General features: G+C 44.1%; 1 protein-coding gene across 3 annotated transcripts in view; it reads left to right on the top strand.

The window, feature by feature from the left end:
• TXNDC16 (thioredoxin domain containing 16) overlaps nucleotides 1–19259 on the top strand; it is a 129026-nt gene that overhangs the window by 98969 nt on the left and 10798 nt on the right. For 2 of the 3 annotated variants that reach the window (XM_001158742.7, XM_009427814.5), the window contains one exon: nucleotides 427–565. In XM_001158742.7, the coding sequence (XP_001158742.3) occupies nucleotides 427–565 (139 nt within the window). Of the gene's footprint in view, nucleotides 1–426; nucleotides 566–8484; nucleotides 8676–10691; nucleotides 11331–19259 lie in introns of those variants that run through there. The other variant, XM_063792911.1, reaches the window with a different exon arrangement.

Raw genomic sequence — 19259 nt, 5'->3', positions numbered from 1 at the left:
TTCTGAAAGTTAAATAAAAACATAATTGAAATACCTAGTATAGTGCCTGGCAGATAGGAGGTTTCTCATAAATGCCCATTTTCTTACTCAGCATTGTGGTGAGCAAGTCCAGAAAGGTCGAGAACCATTCACTGTGTTCCAAATCTGATTTATTTTCTTGTTGAGTAAGTTGTATAGAAAAAAATCTGGCTAGATTACTGCCTTGTTGCTTTTTAAAAATCTAGTTTGTTATAGATTATTACCTGTTTCTTTCTTTTAATGTAGGTTGTCATAGAAGATAAGTTTGCCTGGAAATGGAGTTCATTTTTTTCCTTAGCAGTAGGACTTCCCATTTGCTGCCTCACACTGTGACCTCCTAGCCTAGATTTTCATGTTTTTGACATGCTAGATTTTGATCGTGAATTTTAATACTGCCTTTCTCCATAGGTCAACCAAATATGCTGCAAGTCTTCCAGCCCTGCTGCTTGCCAGACACACAGAAGGCAAAATAGAGAGCGTCCCACTGGCTAGCACCCATGCACAAGACATAGTTCAAATAATAACAGACGCACTACTGGAAATGTTTGTGAGTATGTTTTATAATAAGGGTGATACTTGAAATAAAATCTAGATCAGTCAAAGGTAGTATATGTTCATACACATTTTTCCATTTTTTGCTGGTACAGGGCAGGGTGATTTGTGAGCTGGGGATTCACTGGATTGTTCTGTTTTATTGTTCAGTCATTATGCATACATCATTTTGAGTCCACTGCTAAAAGTTTACATCTTGCTGAGACTAGTGTGGCCGAAGTTCAGTTCACATGCTTAATCCAGGGTGAAACTTGTTATAAAGCATGTGTATTCTGGAAGGTCAGCCTGCCCAGCTTCAAATCATTGGTTGATTTCTTACTGACATAGGTTAACTTCTCTGTTCTTCGGTTTCTGCATGCGTAAAATGTAGCTCATAGTAGCATCTACTGCAGACAGTTATTGTGAGGACTGAATGAGACATGATTTGATAGTGCTTTGTGTATATTATTTAGTCCATGGTAAGCATCCAACAAATGTTAGTTACTATTCTTATTATTTATATGGGTTTTTTTGTTTTGTTTTTGAGATGGGTCTCACTGTTGCTGTGATCTCAGCTCTTTGCAACCTCCGCCTCCCGGGTTCAAGCAATTCTCCTGCCTCAGCCTCCCAAGTAGCTGGGATTACAGGCACTCACTACTACATCTGGCTTTTTTTTTTTTTTTTTGTATTTTTAGTAGACACAAGGTTTCACCATGTTGGCCAGGCTGGTCTCGAACTCCTGACCTCAAATGATCCGCCTGCCTTGGCCTCCCAAAGTACTGGGATTACAGGCATAAGCCACCGTGCCCAGCCTGGTTTAAAAAAAAGTTTTTAATTTCTAATTTTTCTGGGTACATAGTAGATGAACATATTTATGGGTTACATGAGCTTTTTTTTTTTTTTTTTTAGACAGAGTTTCACTTCCGTCACCCAGGCTGTAGTGCAATGATGTGATCTCAGCTCACTGCAACCTCTGCCTGCCGGTCTCAAGTGATTCTCTTGCCTCAGCTTCCCAAGTAGCCAGGACTACAGGCATGTGCCACCACACCGGATAATTTTGGTATTTTTTTGTAGAGACAGGGCTTCACCATGTTGCCCAGGCTGGTCTCGAACTCCTGAGCTCAAGTGATCCTCCTGCCTTGGCCTCCCAAAGTGCCGAGATTACAGCATGAGCCACCGCACCTGGCTACATGAGGTATTTTGATACAAACATGCAATGCATAGTAGTCACATCAGGGTAAATAGGGTATCCATTACCTCAAGTGTTTACCCTTTGTGTTTCAAACAATCCAATTTACTCATATAGTTATTTTTAAATGAACAATTAAATTATTTTTTACTATATCACCCTGTTATACTGGCAAATACTAGGTCTTCTTTATTCTTTCAAACTAGTTTTTGTACCCATTAACCATCCCTACTTCCCCCCTCCCCACCATTTCCAGTTAAAAAGGCTTTTTTATCCAAAACATAGGCAGTAACAAATGCTGGTGAGGATGTGGAGAAAAGAGATCTCTTGTACACTCTTGGTGGGAATGTAAATTAGTACAACCAGAGGCTGTACTGGGTTTTGTATATGGTGAAAGATAGCAGTCTAGTTTCATTCAGCATATGGATATCCAGTTTTTTCAATAGTCCTCTTCACTACCCTTCCCAGCTTCTGGTAACCATCCTTTTCTCTATCTCCATGAGTTCAATTGTTTTAAGTTTTAGCTCCCACAGATAAGTGAGAACATGTGCTTTTAGTCTTTCTGTGCCTGGCTTATCTAATTTAACATAATGACCTCCAGTTCCATTCATGTTGTTACAAATGACAGAATCTCATTCTTTTTTTTATGACGGAATAGTATTTCATTGTGTGTATGTACCATATTTTCTTTATTCATTCATCTGTTGATGGACCCTGAGGTTGCTTCCAAATCTTGGCTGTTATGAATAGTGCTACAATAAATCTGCGAGTGCAGATATCTCTTTGGTATACTGATATTCTTTTGGGAATGTACTTAGGAGTCACATTGCTGAATGGTAAGATACGTCTATTTTTAGTTTTTTGAGGAGCCTCCAAACTGTTCTCCATAGTGGTGGCACTAATTTACATTCCCACTGAGAGTATACGAGGGGTCCCTTTTCTCCACATCCTCACCAGCATTTGTTATTGCCTTTTGGATAAAAGCCATTTTAACTGGAATGAAATAATACCTAATTGTAGTTTTGATTTGCATTTCTCTGATGATCAATGATGTTGAGCACCTTTTCATGTACCTGTTTGCTGTTTGTATGTATTTTTTTGAGAAATGTCTATTCAGATCTTTTGCCCATTTTTTAAATCAGATTTTTTCCTACTGATAGAGTTGTATCAGTTCTTTATATATTCTGGTTATTAATCCCTTGTCAGATGGGTAGTTTGCAGATATTTTCTCCCATTCTGTGGGCTCTCTCTCCACTTTGTTGATTGTGTCCTTTGCTGTGCAGGACCATTTTGTCTTGATGTGATCCCATTTGTCATTTTTGCTGTGGTTGCCTGTGCCTGTGGGATAATATTGCTCAAGAAGTCTTTGCCCAGTCTAGTGTCCTGTAGAGTTTCCCCAGTGTTTTCTTGTAGTAGTTTCATAGTTTAAGGTCTTAGATTTACATCTGGAATCCATTTTGAATTGATTTTTGTATATGATGAGAGATAGGGGTCTAGTTTCATTCTGCCTATGGATATCCAATTTTCCCAGCACCATTTATTGAAGAAATTCTTCTTTCCCCAATGTATGTTCTTGGAACCTTTGTCGAAAACTAATTCACTGTAGATGTACGGATTTATTTCTGCATTCTGTATTCTGTTCCATTGGTCTATGTGCCTGTTTTTATGCCAGTACCATGTCACTTTGGTTACTATAGCTCTATAGTATAATTTGAAGTCAGGTAATGTGATTCCTCCAATTTTGTTCTTTTTTGCTTAGGAATAGCTTTGGCTATTCTGGGTCTTTTGTGAATCCATATAAATGTTAGAATTATTTTTTCTATTTCTGTGAAGAATATCATTGGTATTTTGATAGGGCTTGCATTAAATCTGTAGTTATTTTGGGTATTAAGAACATTTTAACAACAGTGATTCTTCCAGTCCATCAACATGGGACATCTTTCTATTTTTGTGTGTTCAGTTCAGTTTCTTACATCAATGTATTATAGTTTTCATTGTAGAGATCTTTCACTTCTTTAGTTAATTCCTGGGTATTTAATTTTACTTGTGGCTATTGTAAATAGGATTACTTTCTTGATTTCTTTTTCAGATTGTTCGCTGTTGGCATATAAAAATGCTGCTGATTTTTGTATTTTGATTTGTCTTGCAACTTTACTGAATTTGTTTATCAGCTTGAATAGTTTTTCGATGGAGTCTTTAGTTTTTCCAAATATAGGATTATATCATCTGCAAACAAAGATAAGTTGACTTCTTCCCTTCCAATTTGGATGCCTATTATTTCTTTGTCTTGTTTGATTGCCCTAGCTAGGACTTCCAGTACTATGTTGAATAATAGTCATGACAGTGGGTATCCTTGTCACGTTCCAGATCTTAGAGAAAAGACTTTTTCCCCATTCAGAATGACACTAGCTGTGGCTATGGCATATATGGCTTTGTTATGTTGAGGTATATTCCTTCTGTACCCAGTTTTTTGAGGGTTTTTTAAATGAAGGGATGTTGAGTTTTATCAAATGCTATTCAGCATCAGTTGAAATGATCATATGGTTTTTGTCCTTTATTGTGTTGATATAATGTATCACATTGATTGATTTGTGTAAGTTGAACCATCCTCGCATCCTTGGGGTAAATCATACATGGACATGATCAGTGATCTTTTTAATGTATTGTTGAATTGGTTTGCTAATATTTTGTTGAGGATTTTTGCATCAATTGATATTCATCAATGATATTGGCCTGTTGTTTTCTTGATATGCCTTTGTCTGGTTTTTATACCAGGGTAATACTGGCTTTGTAGAATGAGTTTGGAATTACTCCTTTCTCCTCTATTTTCCAGGATAGTTTGAGTAGGATTAGTATTCATGTTTTTTTTTTTTTAATTTCAATAGGTTATTGGGGAACAAGTGGGATTTGGTTACATGGGTAAGTTCTTTAGTGGTGATTTCTGCACCCATCACCTGAGCATTATGCACTGTACCCAATGTATAGTCTTTTATCCCATCACCCTCCTTTTACCCTTCCCCTCAAGCCCCCAATGCCCATTATTTCATTCTTATGCTTTTGTGTCCTCATAGCTTAGCTTACACTTATAAACATATGATGTTTGATTTTCCATTCTTGAGTTACTTTACTTAGAATAATGGTCTCCAGCTCCATCCAGGTTGCTTTGAATGCCATTATTTCATTCCTTTTATGGCTGAGTAGTATTCCACAATGTGTGTGTATGTATACATATATATATGTATGTGTGTGTGTGTGTGTATATATATATATATAAAACACATTTTCTTATCCACTTGTTGATTCATGGGCATTTGGGCTGGTTCTGTATTTTTGCAATTGCAAATTGTGCTACTATAAACGTGTGTGCACCAGTAGTGAGATTGCTTGATCAAATGGTAGATACACTTTTAGTTCTTTAAGGAATCTCCAACTGTTTTCCATAGTGGTTGTACTAGTTTACATTCCCACCGGCAGTGTGAAAGTGTTCCCTTTTCACCACATCCATGCCAACATCTGTTATTTTTTTAAATTATGGCCATTCTTGCAGGAGTAAGGTGGAATTGCATTGCGGTTTTGATTTGTATTTCCCTGATAATTGGTATTAGTTCTTTAAATGTTTAGTATAATTCAGCAGTGAAGCCATTGGGTCCCGAGCTTTGGCTTTTTTCTTTTTTCTGGAAGCCTTTGTATTATAGCTTCAATCTCCTTGTTTGTTATTGGTCTATTTAGGTTTTGAATTTCTTCATGGTTCAATCTTGGTTGGTTGTATGTGTCTAAGAATTTGTCCATTTCTTCTAAATTTTCCAATTTATTGGCATATAGTTGCTCATAGTAGCTACTAATGACCTTTTGAATTTCTGCTGTATCAATTGTAATGTCTCCTTTTTCATCTCTGATTTTATTTGGGTCTTCTCTCTTTGTTTCCTAGCTAGTCTGACTAAGGGTTTGTCAATTTTGTTTAACTTTTCGGAAAACCAACTTGTTTCCTGGATGTTTTGTATTGTTCTCTTCATTTCAATTTCATTATTTCTGCCCTGATCTTTATTATTTCTTTTCTTCTGCTAATTTTGGGTTTGGTTTGCTCTTGCTTTTCTAGTTCTTTAGGTGTATCATTGGGTTGTTTCTTTGAAGTTTTTCCACTTTTTGATGTAGGTGCTCATTGCTATAAACTTTCCTTTTAGTACTGCTTTCAGTGTATCCCAAGGGTTTGGGTATGGTTTTTTTCCAAGAAATTTTAAAATTTCTTTTTTAATTTCTTCATTGACCCCACTGGTCATTCAGGAGCATATTGTTTAATTTCCATGTGTTTGTATAGTTTCCAAAATTGCTCTTGTTATTGATTTCTAGTTTTATTCCATTGTGGTGAGAGAAGATGCTTGATATTATTTCAGGTTTTTTGTTTAAATGTTATAAGGCTTGTTTTATGACTTAACCTAAAGTCTATCCTTGACAATGATCCATATGCTCAGGAGAAGAATGTGTATCTGCAGCCATTGAATGAGATGTTCTGTAAATATCTATTAGGCCCATTTTGTCTGTAGTGCAGATTAAATCTGAGGTTTCTTTGCGGATTTCCTGTCAAGAAGATTTGTCCATTGCTGAAAGTGGGTTGTTGAAATCTTCAGCTGTAATTGTGTTGGAGTTTATCTCTATCTTTGGCCCTAATAATATTTGCTTTATATACCTGGGTGGTCCAGTGTTGGGTGCATATATATTTACAATTGTTATATCTTCTTGCTATATTGACCCCTTTATCATTATATAGTGACCTTATTTGTCTCTTCTTACAGTTTTTGTCTTGAAATCTATTTTGTCTGATATCAGTATAACGACTCCTGCTCTTTTTGGTTTCCATTGGCATGGATTATCTTTTTCCATCCTTTTATTTTCAGTCTTTGTATATCATTATAGGTGAAGTGTGTTTCTTTTAGGCAACTGATCATGGGATCTTATTATTTTTTTTAAATCTCTTCAGCCATTCTGTGTCTTTTGACTGGAGAGTTTAGTCTGTTTATATTTAATGTTATTTTTGATAAGTAAGGACTTACTCCTGCCATTTTGTTATTTGTTCTTTGGTTGTTTTGTGGTCTTCCTTCCTGTCATCTTTTTAGTGAAGGTGATTTTCTCTGGTGATATGATTTAATTTTTTAAAAATTTTTTTGTTTGTATTTGTTTTGTTTTTTGATTTGAAGTTACCATGATGCTTGTAAATACTACCTTATAACTTGTTATTTTAAGCCAATAACAACTTAACACTGTTTGCATAAACGAACAAGCAAAGGAAAACTAATAAAAACTCTACACTCTATCAAGTTAAACTCTAGTTTAACTTCATCTCCTGCTTTTTAACTTTTTATTGTTTCTATTTATATCTTATTGTACCATCTGTGTCTTGAAAAATTGTTGTGGTTATTATTTTTGATTGGTCCATTGTTTAGTCTTTCTACTTAAGAGTAGGTTCTGTGTTTTACAGTGTACTTACCATTAGCAATGAGTTTTGTACTTTTAGATGAATTTTTATTGTTCATTAGTGTCCTTTTCTTCCTGATTGAAGCATTCTCTTTAGCATTTCTTGTAGGACAGATCCGGTGTTGATGAAATTCCTCAGATTTTATTTGTCTGGGGAAGTTTTTATTTCTCCTTCATATTTGAAGGATATTTTCACCAGTTATACTATTCTAGGGTAAAAGGTTTTTTTTTTAATTTAGCACTTTAAATATGTCATGTTATTGTCCTGTAAGGTTTCCACTGAAAAGTCAGCTGCTAGGTGTATTGGAGCTACATTGTGTGTTGTATTTCTTTTCTCTTGCTTTTAGGATCCTTTTTTTAAAATCCTTGACCTTTGGGAGTTTGATTATGCCTTGAAGTAATCTTCTTTGGGTTAAATCTGCATAGTGTTTTATAACCTTGTGCTTGGATATTGATATCTTTTTCTAAGTTTGGGAAATTCTCTGTTACTATCTTTTGAATACACTCTATCCCTATCTCTTTCTCTATCTCCTTTTTAAGGCCAGTAACTCTTAGATTTGTCCTTTTGAGGCTATTTTCTAGATCCTAGTAGGCCTGCTTCATTGTTTTTTTTTTTCATTTTTCTTTTGTTTCCTCTGACTGTTTATGAATAGCCTGTCTTCAAGCTCAGTAATTCTTTCTTCTGCTTGATCATTTCTGCTCTTAAAGGACTCTGATGTATTCTACATATGTTAGTTGCATTTTTGAGCTCCAGAATTTCTGCTGGATTCTTTTTAATTATTTCTGTTTCTTAAATTTATCTGGTAGAATTCTGAATTCCTTCCCTGTGTTATCTTGAATTTCTTTGAGTTTTCTCTAAGCAGCTCTTTTGATTTCTCTGTCTGAAAGGACACATAGCTCTGTTTCTCCAGGATTGGTCTCTGGTGTCTTATTTGGTTCATTTGGTGAGGTCATCTTTTCCAGGACACTGTTGATACTGTTGGATGCTTGTCTGTGTCTGGGCATTAAAGGTGTTCTCTTCTCTTACTTTCTCCCAAACAAATGGAGTCCGTCTCTCTGTTCTGAGCCACCTGGGGCTGGGGGTGGAGTGACGCAACCACCCTCAGGGGCCACCACCACTGGCACTGTGCTGTGTCAGACATGAAGCCAGCACAGTACTGGGTCTCTCCCAACACTTGCTGTAACCACTCCCTGGCTACTGCCTATGTTCACTTAAGGCCCTGGGGCTCTAAAATCAGAGGTGGCTAAGCCAGCTGGGCCTGTGTTCTTCCCTTTAGGATGGTGAATTCCTCCAGGACCAGATAGAGGAGCCTCACCCCATGGCCACTGCTACCACAGGCCCACAGGGAGTACTGGCAGGCTACTGCTCATGTTCTCTTAAGGCCCAAGGGCTCTTCCATCAGCTTGTAGTGAATGCTGTCTGGCCTGGGACTCATGCTTCAGGATAGTGGGCTTGCCTCTGGCCCAGGTAAGGTCCAGAAATGCCACCCAAGAGCCAAGGCCTAGAATTGTGGCCCCCCCAAAACCCGCTTGGTGTTCTACCCTTCTCTGGCAGAGCTGGTACCTATGGTGCAAGACAAAGTCCCCTTTACTTTTCCCTCTACTTTTCTCAAGCAGAAGGAGTCTCACCCCATAGCCACCACAGCTAAGAATGTGCTTAGTCTCACCTGAAGTCAGCAAGTCTCGGAGTCTCACTCAAGTCCTACAATGTACTACCTAGGCCCAAGGGCTCTTCACTTAGCAGTTGATAAATGCTGCCAGGACTAGGTCTTTCCCATAGAGGTAGCAGTTTCCCTTCTGGCCCAGGGTGTATCTAGAAATGTCATCCAAGAGCTGGGACCTGGAAAGGGAGCTTCACAACTCTGACCAGGGCCCTGTCCTCCTGTGGCTGAGCTGGTATCCAAGATGCAAGACAAAGTCTTTCCCAGTCTTTCCTTTCCTCTCCTTAAGCAGAAGGAAGGGGTCTCTTTTGGAGCTACAAGCTGTGCAGCCTGGGATTAGGGGAGAGGTGGCATCAGCACTCCCCTAGCTGTCCTGGCTGGTATCTCAGTAGGTCATGTGTGCCTATAGTCTGCTGGCTCTGAGCCCAGTTCAGCCCTAGGACTCACCTAGGAGTTGCAGCCTTTGTTGCCTAGACTGCCTTTCAAGTTTATTTGGGCCCCAGCACACTCCAGCCTGAGGTGACAAGTCTTGCTGTAATTCAAGTTCTGACTTCTAGGATGGGCAATTCTGCTCTGGCTAGAGATGGTTTAAATACACCCACTGTGGGCGAGCATGCACTGAGTTCAGTCTGGTTTTGCCTGCTGTTAAAACAGGGCAGCACTGAGTTCAATGCAGAGTCTCACAATTGCTGTGCTCTCCCTCTCCCAAACACATAGATTCTCTCTTCATGCAGTGTGGCCACTGCCAGGGGATGGGAGAAGGGTATCATTGATGATTCAAGACTGTTTTTCCTACCTCTTCAGTGCCTCTTTGAGCGATATAAAGTTAAAACCAGGTACTGTGAGTACTCACCTGATTTTTGGTTCTTATGAAGGTGCTTTTTTGTGTAGATAGTTGTTAAATTGCAGTAGTCATTGCAGGGGAAGAGGGGATGACTGGTAGAGTACTCTAGTCTGCCATCTTGCTTCACTCTCCTATTTGTACAGTTTTAGAACAAAATATTGTCTTATGAAAGGCTTTTTCTTATGTTTTACTTTTACAGTCATGCATCACTTAACGAGGATATCTTCTGAGAAATGCATTGATAGGCAATTTTATCATACAAACTTTATATAGAGTGTACTTACAGAAATCTAGGTGGTATAGCCTACTACGTACCTACGCTGTAAGGTATAGCATATTGCTCCTAGGCTACAAACCTGTACAGCATGTTACTTTACTAAATACTGTAGGCTGTTGTAACAATGGTAAATATTTGTGTATCTAAACATAGAAAAGGTACAGTAAAAACATGGTATAATCTTATGGGACCACCATCTTACATGTACTCCATTGTTGACTGAAACATCATGTGATGCATGACTGTATAATAGTGGATTCAAGGGCACAACAAATGTAACCTGTGTTACCTGATTTTAGTTGTTTGCTTTCATATTAAACATAGCTAGAATTTATACTTTTCTACATTTCTGAAGTGACTCAAGGAGCATTTTTATTAGCTATAGATGCTAAATGAATATCCTGTTAGGTTTTTTGTCTTGATGATCTAAAGGACATTACATTTTGGGCTCAACTAAGGGACTGCAGTCTTTATTAAGTCTTTTTGTGTCTTGGTTCTGTCCTTTCCTCCTGTTAAAATTATAGGTTATAAATAATCAAATCATTGAGTTGATAATGATTATTATGTTAATGATGTATGTTTCTAAATTACTTATTAAAGTAACATTTATGTTATTAATGACATGTTATTAAGTAATTCCTTTAGCATATACATAGTGTAGTATTTTTGGAATTACTAGAAGCCTTTGTTTGGCTTTTTCAGGTAATACAGAAAGGATAAAGAAGAAAATTATAATCAACCATAACTTTTCTACCCAAGTTTACATTAGGAAATACATTTCCCCAAACCTAAATTCTGTATGTATCTGTGTGCCTTTTTATATTAATGGTATTTCCATCAAGTACTATAGATACACATTTTAATTTTTAACATCTGCATAATATTGTTTACTAATGTACCAAAATTTATTTAGCCCATTTCCTCTTGATGGTTGTTTAAGCTGTCTTTAGTTTTTGTTTTATTTATAATTCAGGGAACATCCTTTTAGGTAATCTTTGGGTGTATCTATGATTATGGATTTAGGTTAAATTTCTAGAATTTGAATTGGTTGTCCAAAGAGTAGGCCCACTTTTGAGGCTTCTGATAACTTTTGTATTTCCTGACAGAAGATTTGTGTCATTTTACTCTTTTTATCTTGGCATATCTAGTGGATAAAAATTGGTCTCTAATTTTTTTAAAGATTATATTCATTAAACCTTAGAAACGTAGGAGAAACTTAGTATCAAAATCTGTTTACAGTAACAACAAATGTAATATGCATTGTGACAGTGTTTGTTTCCAATGTTTTTATTTGTGGTGTTCAACTTAATACTGAACAGCTATAATAAAGATTAAATAGGCTTTAGAGAGACTTTAGTGCCTTCATCTGGATGAGGAAGGAGAGTTGATGACCAGAGGGTGAAGATTTTTTATTATGGTATGAAGTTTTTATTTTAATGAACCTGATGACAAATTGGGCCAGATAAATAATGCTTAAATCTGAAATACACAATAATTAACTACATAAGCATTGATATATTTAAGACTGTTTCCTATTAGGAAATAGGGTTTAGTATTTTTCTCAGATAAACTGAGTTCTTTTTTTATGCTTTTATTATTGACAAGTTTAGAACACCAGGACCCACACAGTTATAGCCTGTTATATACTCAGAGAGCCAAAGGTCACCTTCCAAGTACCACATTTGATGACCTCTTAACTGTGTTTCTCCTTAGCCTCTCAGTAGCAGTCAAAACCGTTGTCTATACCATTCCTCCTTAACATTCTCTTTTCTTCTGGCTTTTGTAATTCAGTCCTCTTTTATCCATCTGACCATCCTCTGTCTCATTTATTCCCTAGAATTACATCTTCAACTCTTTTTTTTTCTTCTTTTGCTATGTCTTTTCTTTGGAAAATTTTATCCATACCCATAACTTCTACCATCACTACCAGCTGATGATTCCTAAATCCGAGTGTTTAATTTTAGAACTCAGTTTCCTTCTAAACTCACAAATCTCTTGGTCTTTCTCTTTTGACTAGACATAGGAAAGAGTAGGGTCCTTCCACTGGTCCTTCTTTTCACAAATTTATATTCTAGTTAGTCATCTTTTGAAAAACAGGCCTAACTGTGTCACCAATCTGATACAGAAATCTTCTCAGTATTCCCAGGAGCTAGAATACTTATGAAGGCATTACTCATCTGGTCTCACAGCCATATTTGCCTCTTGCATGCCTAACTCTGGCATCCTTCATTATCACTATTCCCAAATATTATGTATGCTTTAATAGCTCTCTGCCTATCTTCATGATGTTCCCTATGTCTGAAATCCCTGCTCAAGCACACACCTCAGTCTGTCAAGATCTTATTCTTTATCCAGGGTCCAGCTCAAATATCAATTCCTAAAATCATCCATGAGCTCCCCTACTGTATTAGTCAGGTTTCTCTAGACGGACAGAACTAATAGGATAGATATAATAAAAGGGAGTTTATTAAGTTTTAACTAATAAAAATCACACGGTCCCACAATAGGCCATCTGCAAGCTGAGGAGAAAGGAAAGCCAGTTTGAGTCCCAAAACTGAAGAACCTAAGAGTCTGATGTTCGAGGGCAGGAAGCATCCAGCACAGGAGAAGATGTAGGTTGGGAGACTAGGCCAGTCTAGTCTTTACACTTTTTTCTGTTTGCTTTATGTTTTTTTCTAGTTGTGCTGGCAGCTGATTAGATGGTGCCCACCCAGATTAAGGTGGGTCTGCCTTTTCCAGCCCACCGACTCAAATGTTAATCTTTGACAACACCCTCATAGACACATCCAGGATCAATACTTTACATCCCTCAATCCAATCAAGTTGACACTTAGTATTAACCATCACACCTACCTTGTGTTTTTAGCTTGTTTAATTTCAAACCAATAAGTTTTCTTATTGTCATACATTAAATTTTTTATTTATTATAGCAGTCTGTATACTTACCTGTCTTCTCTTCTAAAGTATGAACTCTTTGAAGGCAAGGAAAGGATCTTATTTCTTTATAGATTCAGCACCCAGCATAACATCTTGAACTTTGTCCTCAATAAATGTTTGAATTGAGCTGTGGTGACTCTGTCTCACCTAATGTTTCTGCTTGTTCAATAAAAGATCTGTCGAGAAGGACTGTGTGGTAGATAGAGCTCCCTCTCCCCTCTCCCCTCCCCCCTCCCCCCTCCCCCCTCTCCCCTCTCCCCTCTCCCCTCTCCCCTCTCCCCTCTTCCCTCTTTCCACGGTCTCCCTCTGATGCCGAGCCGAAGCTGGACGGTACTGCTGCCATCTGAGCTCACTGCAAACTCCCTGCCCGATTCTCCTGCCTCAGCCTGCCGAGTGCCTGCGATTGCAGGCGTGCGCCGCCACGCCTGACTGGTTTTCGTATTTTTTTGGTGGAGACGGGGTTTCGATGTGTCGGCTGGGCTGGTCTCCAGCTCCTAACCGCGAGTGATCCGCCAGCCTCGGCCTCCCGAGGTGCCGGGATTGCAGACGGAGTCTCGTTAACTCAGTGCTCAATGGCGCCCAGGCTGGAGTGCAGTGGCGTGATCTCGGCTCGCTACAACCACCTCCCAGCCGCCTGCCTTGGCCTCCCTAAGTGCCGAGATTGCAGCCTCTGCCTGGCAGCCACCCCGTCTGGGAAGTGAGGAGCATCTCCGCCTGACTGCCCATCGTCTGGGATGTGAGGAGCCCCTCTGCCTGGCTGCCCAGTCTGGAAAGTGAGGAGCATCTCTGCCCGGCCGCCATCCCATCTAGGAAGTGAGGAGCGCCTCTTCCCGGCCGCCATCACATCTGGGAAGTGAGGAGCGTCTCTGCCCGGCCGCCCATCGTCTGAGATGTGGGGAGCACCTCTGCCCTGCCGCCCCGTCCGGGATGTGAGGAGTGTCTCTGCCCGGCCGCCCTGTCTGAGAAGTGAGGAGACCCTCTGCCTGGCAACCGCCCCGTCTGAGAAGTGAGGAGCCCCTCCGCCCGGCAGCCACCCCATCTGAGAAGTGAGGAGCGTCCTCCCTCCTCGTCTGGGAGGGAGGTGGGGGGGTCAGCCCCCCGCCCGGCCAGCCGCCCCGTCCGGGAGGTGAGGGGCACCTCTGCCCGGCCGCCCCTACCGGGAAGTGAGGAGCCCCTCTGCCCGGCCAGCCGCCTCGTCCGGGAGGGAGGTGGGGGGGTCAGCCCCCCGCCTGGCCAGCCGCCCCGTCCGGGAGGCGAGGGGTGCCTCTGCCCGGCCGCCCCTACTGGGAAGTGAGGAGCCCCTCTGCCCGGCCAGCCGCTCTGTCTGGGAGGGAGGTGGGGGGGTCAGCCCCCGGCCTGGCCAGCTGCCCCGTCCGGGAGGGAGGTGGGGGGGTTAGCCCCCCGCCTGGCCAGCCGCCCCATCCGGGAGGTGAGGGGCGCCTCTGCCCGGCTGCCCCTTCTGGGAAGTGAGGAGCCCCTCTGCCCGGCCAGCCGCCCCGTCCGGGAGGGAGGTGGGGGGGTCAGCCCCCCGCCCGGCCAGCCGCCCCGTCCGGGAGGGAGGTGGGGGGGTCAGCCCCCCGCCCGGCCAGCTGCCCCGTCCGGGAGGGAGGTGCGGGGGTCAGCCCCCCACCCGGCCAGCCGCCCCGTCCGGGAGGGAGGTGGGGGTCAGCCCCCCGCCCGGCCAGCCGCCCCGTCCGGGAGGGAGGTGGGGGGGTCAGCCCCCCGCCCGGCCAGCTGCCCTGTCCGGGAGGTGAGGGGCGCCTCTGCCCGGCCGCCCCTACCGGGAAGTGAGGAGCCCCTCTGCCCGGCCAGCCGCTCCCTCCGGGAGGGAGGTGGGGGGGTCAGCCCCCCGCCGGGCCAGCCGCCCCGTCAGGGAAGCGAGGGGCGCCTCTGCCCGGCCGCCCCTACTGGGAAGTGAGGAGCCCCTCTGCCCGGCCAGCCGCCCCGTCCGGGAGGGAGGTGGGGGGGTCAGCCCCCCTCCCGGCCAGCCGCCCCATCCGGGAGGGAGGTGGGGGGGTCAGCCCCCCGCCCGGCCAGCCGCCCCGTCCGGGAGGGAGGTGGGGGGATCAGCCCCCCGCCTGGCCAGCCGCCCCGTCCGGGAGGGAGGTGGGGGGATCAGCCCCCTGCCCGGCCAGCCGCCCTGTCCAGGAGGTGGGGGGGGGCCTCTGCCCGGCCGCCCCTACTGGGAAGTGAGGAGCCCCTCTGCCCGGCCAGCCGCTCTGTCTGGGAGGGAGGTGGGGGGGTCAGCCCCCGGCCCGGCCAGCCGCCCCGTCCGGGAGGGAGGTGGGGGGGTTAGCCCCCCGCCTGGCCAGCCGCCCCATCCGGGAGGTGAGGGGCGCCTCTGCCCGGCTGCCCCTTCTGGGAAGTGAGGAGCCCCTCTGCCCGGCCAGCCGCCCCGTCCGGGAGGGAGGTGGGGGGGTCAGCCCCCCGCCCGGCCAGCCGCCCCGTCCGGGAGGGAGGTGGGGGGGTCAGCCCCCCGCCCGGCCAGCCGCCCCGTCCGGGAGGGAGGTGCGGGGGTCAGCCCCCCGCCCGGCCAGCCGCCCCGTCCGGGAGGGAGGTGGGGGGGTCAGCCCCCCGCCCGGCCAGCTGCCCTGTCCGGGAGGTGAGGGGCGCCTCTGCCCGGCCGCCCCTACCGGGAAGTGAGGAGCCCCTCTGCCCGGCCAGCCGCTCCCTCCGGGAGGGAGGTGGGGGGGTCAGCCCCCCGCCGGGCCAGCCGCCCCGTCGGGGAAGCGAGGGGCGCCTCTGCCCGGCCGCCCCTACTGGGAAGTGAGGAGCCCCTCTGCCCGGCCAGCCGCCCCGTCCGGGAGGGAGGTGGGGGGGTCAGCCCCCCTCCCGGCCAGCCGCCCCATCCGGGAGGGAGGTGGGGGAGTCAGCCCCCCGCCCGGCCAGCCGCCCCGTCCGGGAGGGAGGTGGGGGGATCAGCCCCCCGCCTGGCCAGCCGCCCCGTCCGGGAGGGAGGTGGGGGGATCAGCCCCCTGCCCGGCCAGCCGCCCTGTCCAGGAGGTGGGGGGGGCGCCTCTGCCCGGCCGCCCCTACTGGGAAGTGAGGAGCCCCTCTGCCCGGCCAGCCGCTCTGTCTGGGAGGGAGGTGGGGGGGTCAGCCCCCGGCCCGGCCAGCCGCCCCGTCCGGGAGGGAGGTGGGGGGGTTAGCCCCCCGCCTGGCCAGCCGCCCCATCCGGGAGGTGAGGGGCGCCTCTGCCCGGCTGCCCCTTCTGGGAAGTGAGGAGCCCCTCTGCCCGGCCAGCCGCCCCGTCCGGGAGGGAGGTGGGGGGGTCAGCCCCCCGCCCGGCCAGCCGCCCCGTCCGGGAGGGAGGTGGGGGGGTCAGCCCCCCGCCCGGCCAGCCGCCCCGTCCGGGAGGGAGGTGCGGGGGTCAGCCCCCCGCCCGGCCAGCCGCCCCGTCCGGGAGGTGAGGGGCGCTTCTGCCCGGCCGCCCCTACTGGGAAGTGAGGAGCTCCTCTGCCCGGCCACCACCCCATCTGGGAGGTGTACTCAACAGCTCATTGAGAACGGGCCATGAAGACAACGGCGGTTTTGTGGAATAGAAAGGGGGGAAAGGTGGGGAAAAGATTGAGAAATCGGATGGTTGCTGTGTCTGTGTAGAAAGAGGTAGACATGGGAGACTTTTCATTTTGTTCTGTACTAAGAAAAATTCTTCTGCCTTGGGATCCTGTTGATCTGTGACCTTACCCCCAACCCTGTGCTCTCTGAAACATGTGCTGTATCCACTCAGGGTTGAATGGATTAAGGGCGGTGCAAGATGTGCTTTGTTAAACAGATGCTTGAAGGCAGCATGTTCGTTAAGAGTCATCACCACTCCTTAATCTCAAGTACCCAGGGACACAAACACTGTGGAAGGCCGCAGGGTCCTCTGCCTAGGAAAACCAGAGAACTTTTTTCACTTGTTTATCTGCTGACCTTCCCTCCACTATTGTCCTGTGACCCTGCCAAATCCCCCTCTGCGAGAAACACCCAAGAATGATCAATAAAAAAGAAAAAAAAAAAAAAACAACAACATGCAAAGCCACAAACAGGTGAAAAATGCAGAAAAATGTAATGTTCTTAGCAAGGAGGCACATCCTTCATTTATGATCACCTACAACATATTTTCAAAGTAAAATCCTATCAAAGAAAATAAGCTCTTGTGATTCAACAGCCATAGGACAGCTGGCATTTCCCTCCTCCCCCCACAACTGACACTGTCCAGAGGGACACCAGAATCCCCTGAATTTGAGCATTACATCGTACAACAAAATATTTAATTTTAATCAAATTTGTTTTCCTACGGGGCATTCAAAAGAGCACACTAACCCATCACTTTCGAGATGGTAATTTATTTACTTAGTTTTTGCTTATTCAGGACCTTCGATTGGCTGACTTGGTTCCTCCAGGAATTGCCCCTCCAGAGGTGGTGACAGTAGGTCTTCTGTGGAGGGAATTGCTGGGACAGCGTTCAGCTTCATTAAAGGGAGCTTTCAGGGAAAGTGGGAGCTGGGGTCTGGCTGCCAAGATTTTAATGAATTGCTTCAGATATTCTCTCTGGTGGCTTCCACTGTGTTTAGAAATTTGAGAAAAAAAAATCTATGTACAGAACACATGGCAGTTGGACATTAAAAATCTGCCACACACGCAAGTATCTGTCATACATTTCTTTTAAAATGGCTAAGTGCTACTCATGAAATTCACAAAAGATTTCAGGAAGTCAATGTGTATATTTTAATGAAAATATTTCTGTAATAGATATTATTTATTCCTTGTCATGAATTTGCCTGTGCAATTAAGTCATATGATTATTTTCCAAAAAAGGTTTGATTTTAGTAATTTTTTTCCTGAGACCAGTTAATGGAAGTTTCTTATTATAGAGGAAAGGACAGTCATTTAAAAGGTAAAAATAACACTTTTCATTAAGCGTCTTCTGTTATTTGACTATGGCTTATTTCAGCCAGTTTTGGAGAATTAAATTCATACAGCACAAGGCCAAAAAAAAAAAAAAAAAAAAAAAAGATCTGTCAATATTTAGGAGAGGGATCTAACTCAACTACAAGATTAAAGGATGAAAGCTAACACAAGAAGACAGCATAGGGGAATTTGGAGAAAAAGTGATCTAAGATTTAAGCCATGAAAGAGGAAGGTGTAAGAAGGAGATTTTGAGTGTGAAAGAGAGATAATTAGAAGAAAAATGAGAATGGGCAAATGCAAGCTGCTTTGAGAACTGAAAAGGGAGTTATATGCCAGAATTTGGCACTTCAGGATGAACTAGGACTATATTTAGAGGTGGGTGACACCATTAAAAACAAGTTCATCTGAATTTGTAGTGCGATCTAAAGAAAGGGGAAACTGGTGAGCAGAATGCCTGGATTCTACCATCACTCCTTCCCCCTGCTTAGCTGTGGTGACTTAAGCAAGTTAGTCTCTGTGTTAGCTTCCCCATATGTCAGCTGGGGGTTATCTATCTGATACGGGATGATATATCTAGCTCGCAGGTGTATCCAGAGGATGAAATAGTGGACGTGGAACTGAAAATGGTAGAAGGTTTTATTATTCTATGTCATTGCTATTTTTAATCTTAAATATATTAGCATTGTTGTTGCACTTTCCAATTCTTGTTACTGACAGCGTAGACAAATTGTCTTCTACAAATACATTTAAAAATGGTTATTCTCTTTTTTTTTTTTCTTTCAATTCCCTCATTTCACAGATTTAAAAACTGGGGTACAGAGTGCTTTGCTCAAAGTTTTATTACTGTGACAGTTCCATGAATCCAGAACCTGGGATTCTGACTTGTAATCAAGTGACTGTTTAAGTCTACCCCATTACAGAAAGGTGTGAAAGAGAGAACAGAAAGAGAGAGAGGACAGACAGTCATTACTGCTAATATTAATATAATAGAATTTTAGGCCCTTCCTTGAGTTGGAGGTGAGTGGAGAAAGGAAGTATTTCTAAGATAAAAAAGAGTGCAGTGGCCAAGAGAAAGCTTCCTCTTTGTCCTCTGAAGGTTCCATGAAAATAACTGAAAAAAGGCAGATTAATAGGAGAAAGGCATACAAAATTTTATTTTAATGTGCATAGCATGGGCGAATTGCAGGAGAATGATTACCTCCTTATCTTGTTTTTGTTTTTGTTTTTTGGGTTTTTTTTTTTTTTGAGAGTCTCACTCTGTTGCTCAGGCTGAAGTGCTGTGGAACAATCTCGGCTCACTGCAACCTCCATCTCCTGGGTTCAAGCGATTGTCTTGCCTCACCCTCCAGAGTAGCTGGATTACAGGCGGGCACCACCATACCCAGCTAATTTTGTACTTTTATTAGAGACAGGGTTTTGCCATGTTGGTGAGGCTGG

This window comes from Pan troglodytes, chromosome 15, assembly GCF_028858775.2.
Source record: "Pan troglodytes isolate AG18354 chromosome 15, NHGRI_mPanTro3-v2.0_pri, whole genome shotgun sequence".
Lineage (NCBI taxonomy): Eukaryota > Metazoa > Chordata > Mammalia > Primates > Hominidae > Pan > Pan troglodytes.
The sequence above is the reverse complement of the archived record's forward strand: the minus strand, read 5'-3'. Positions and strand labels throughout refer to the sequence as shown.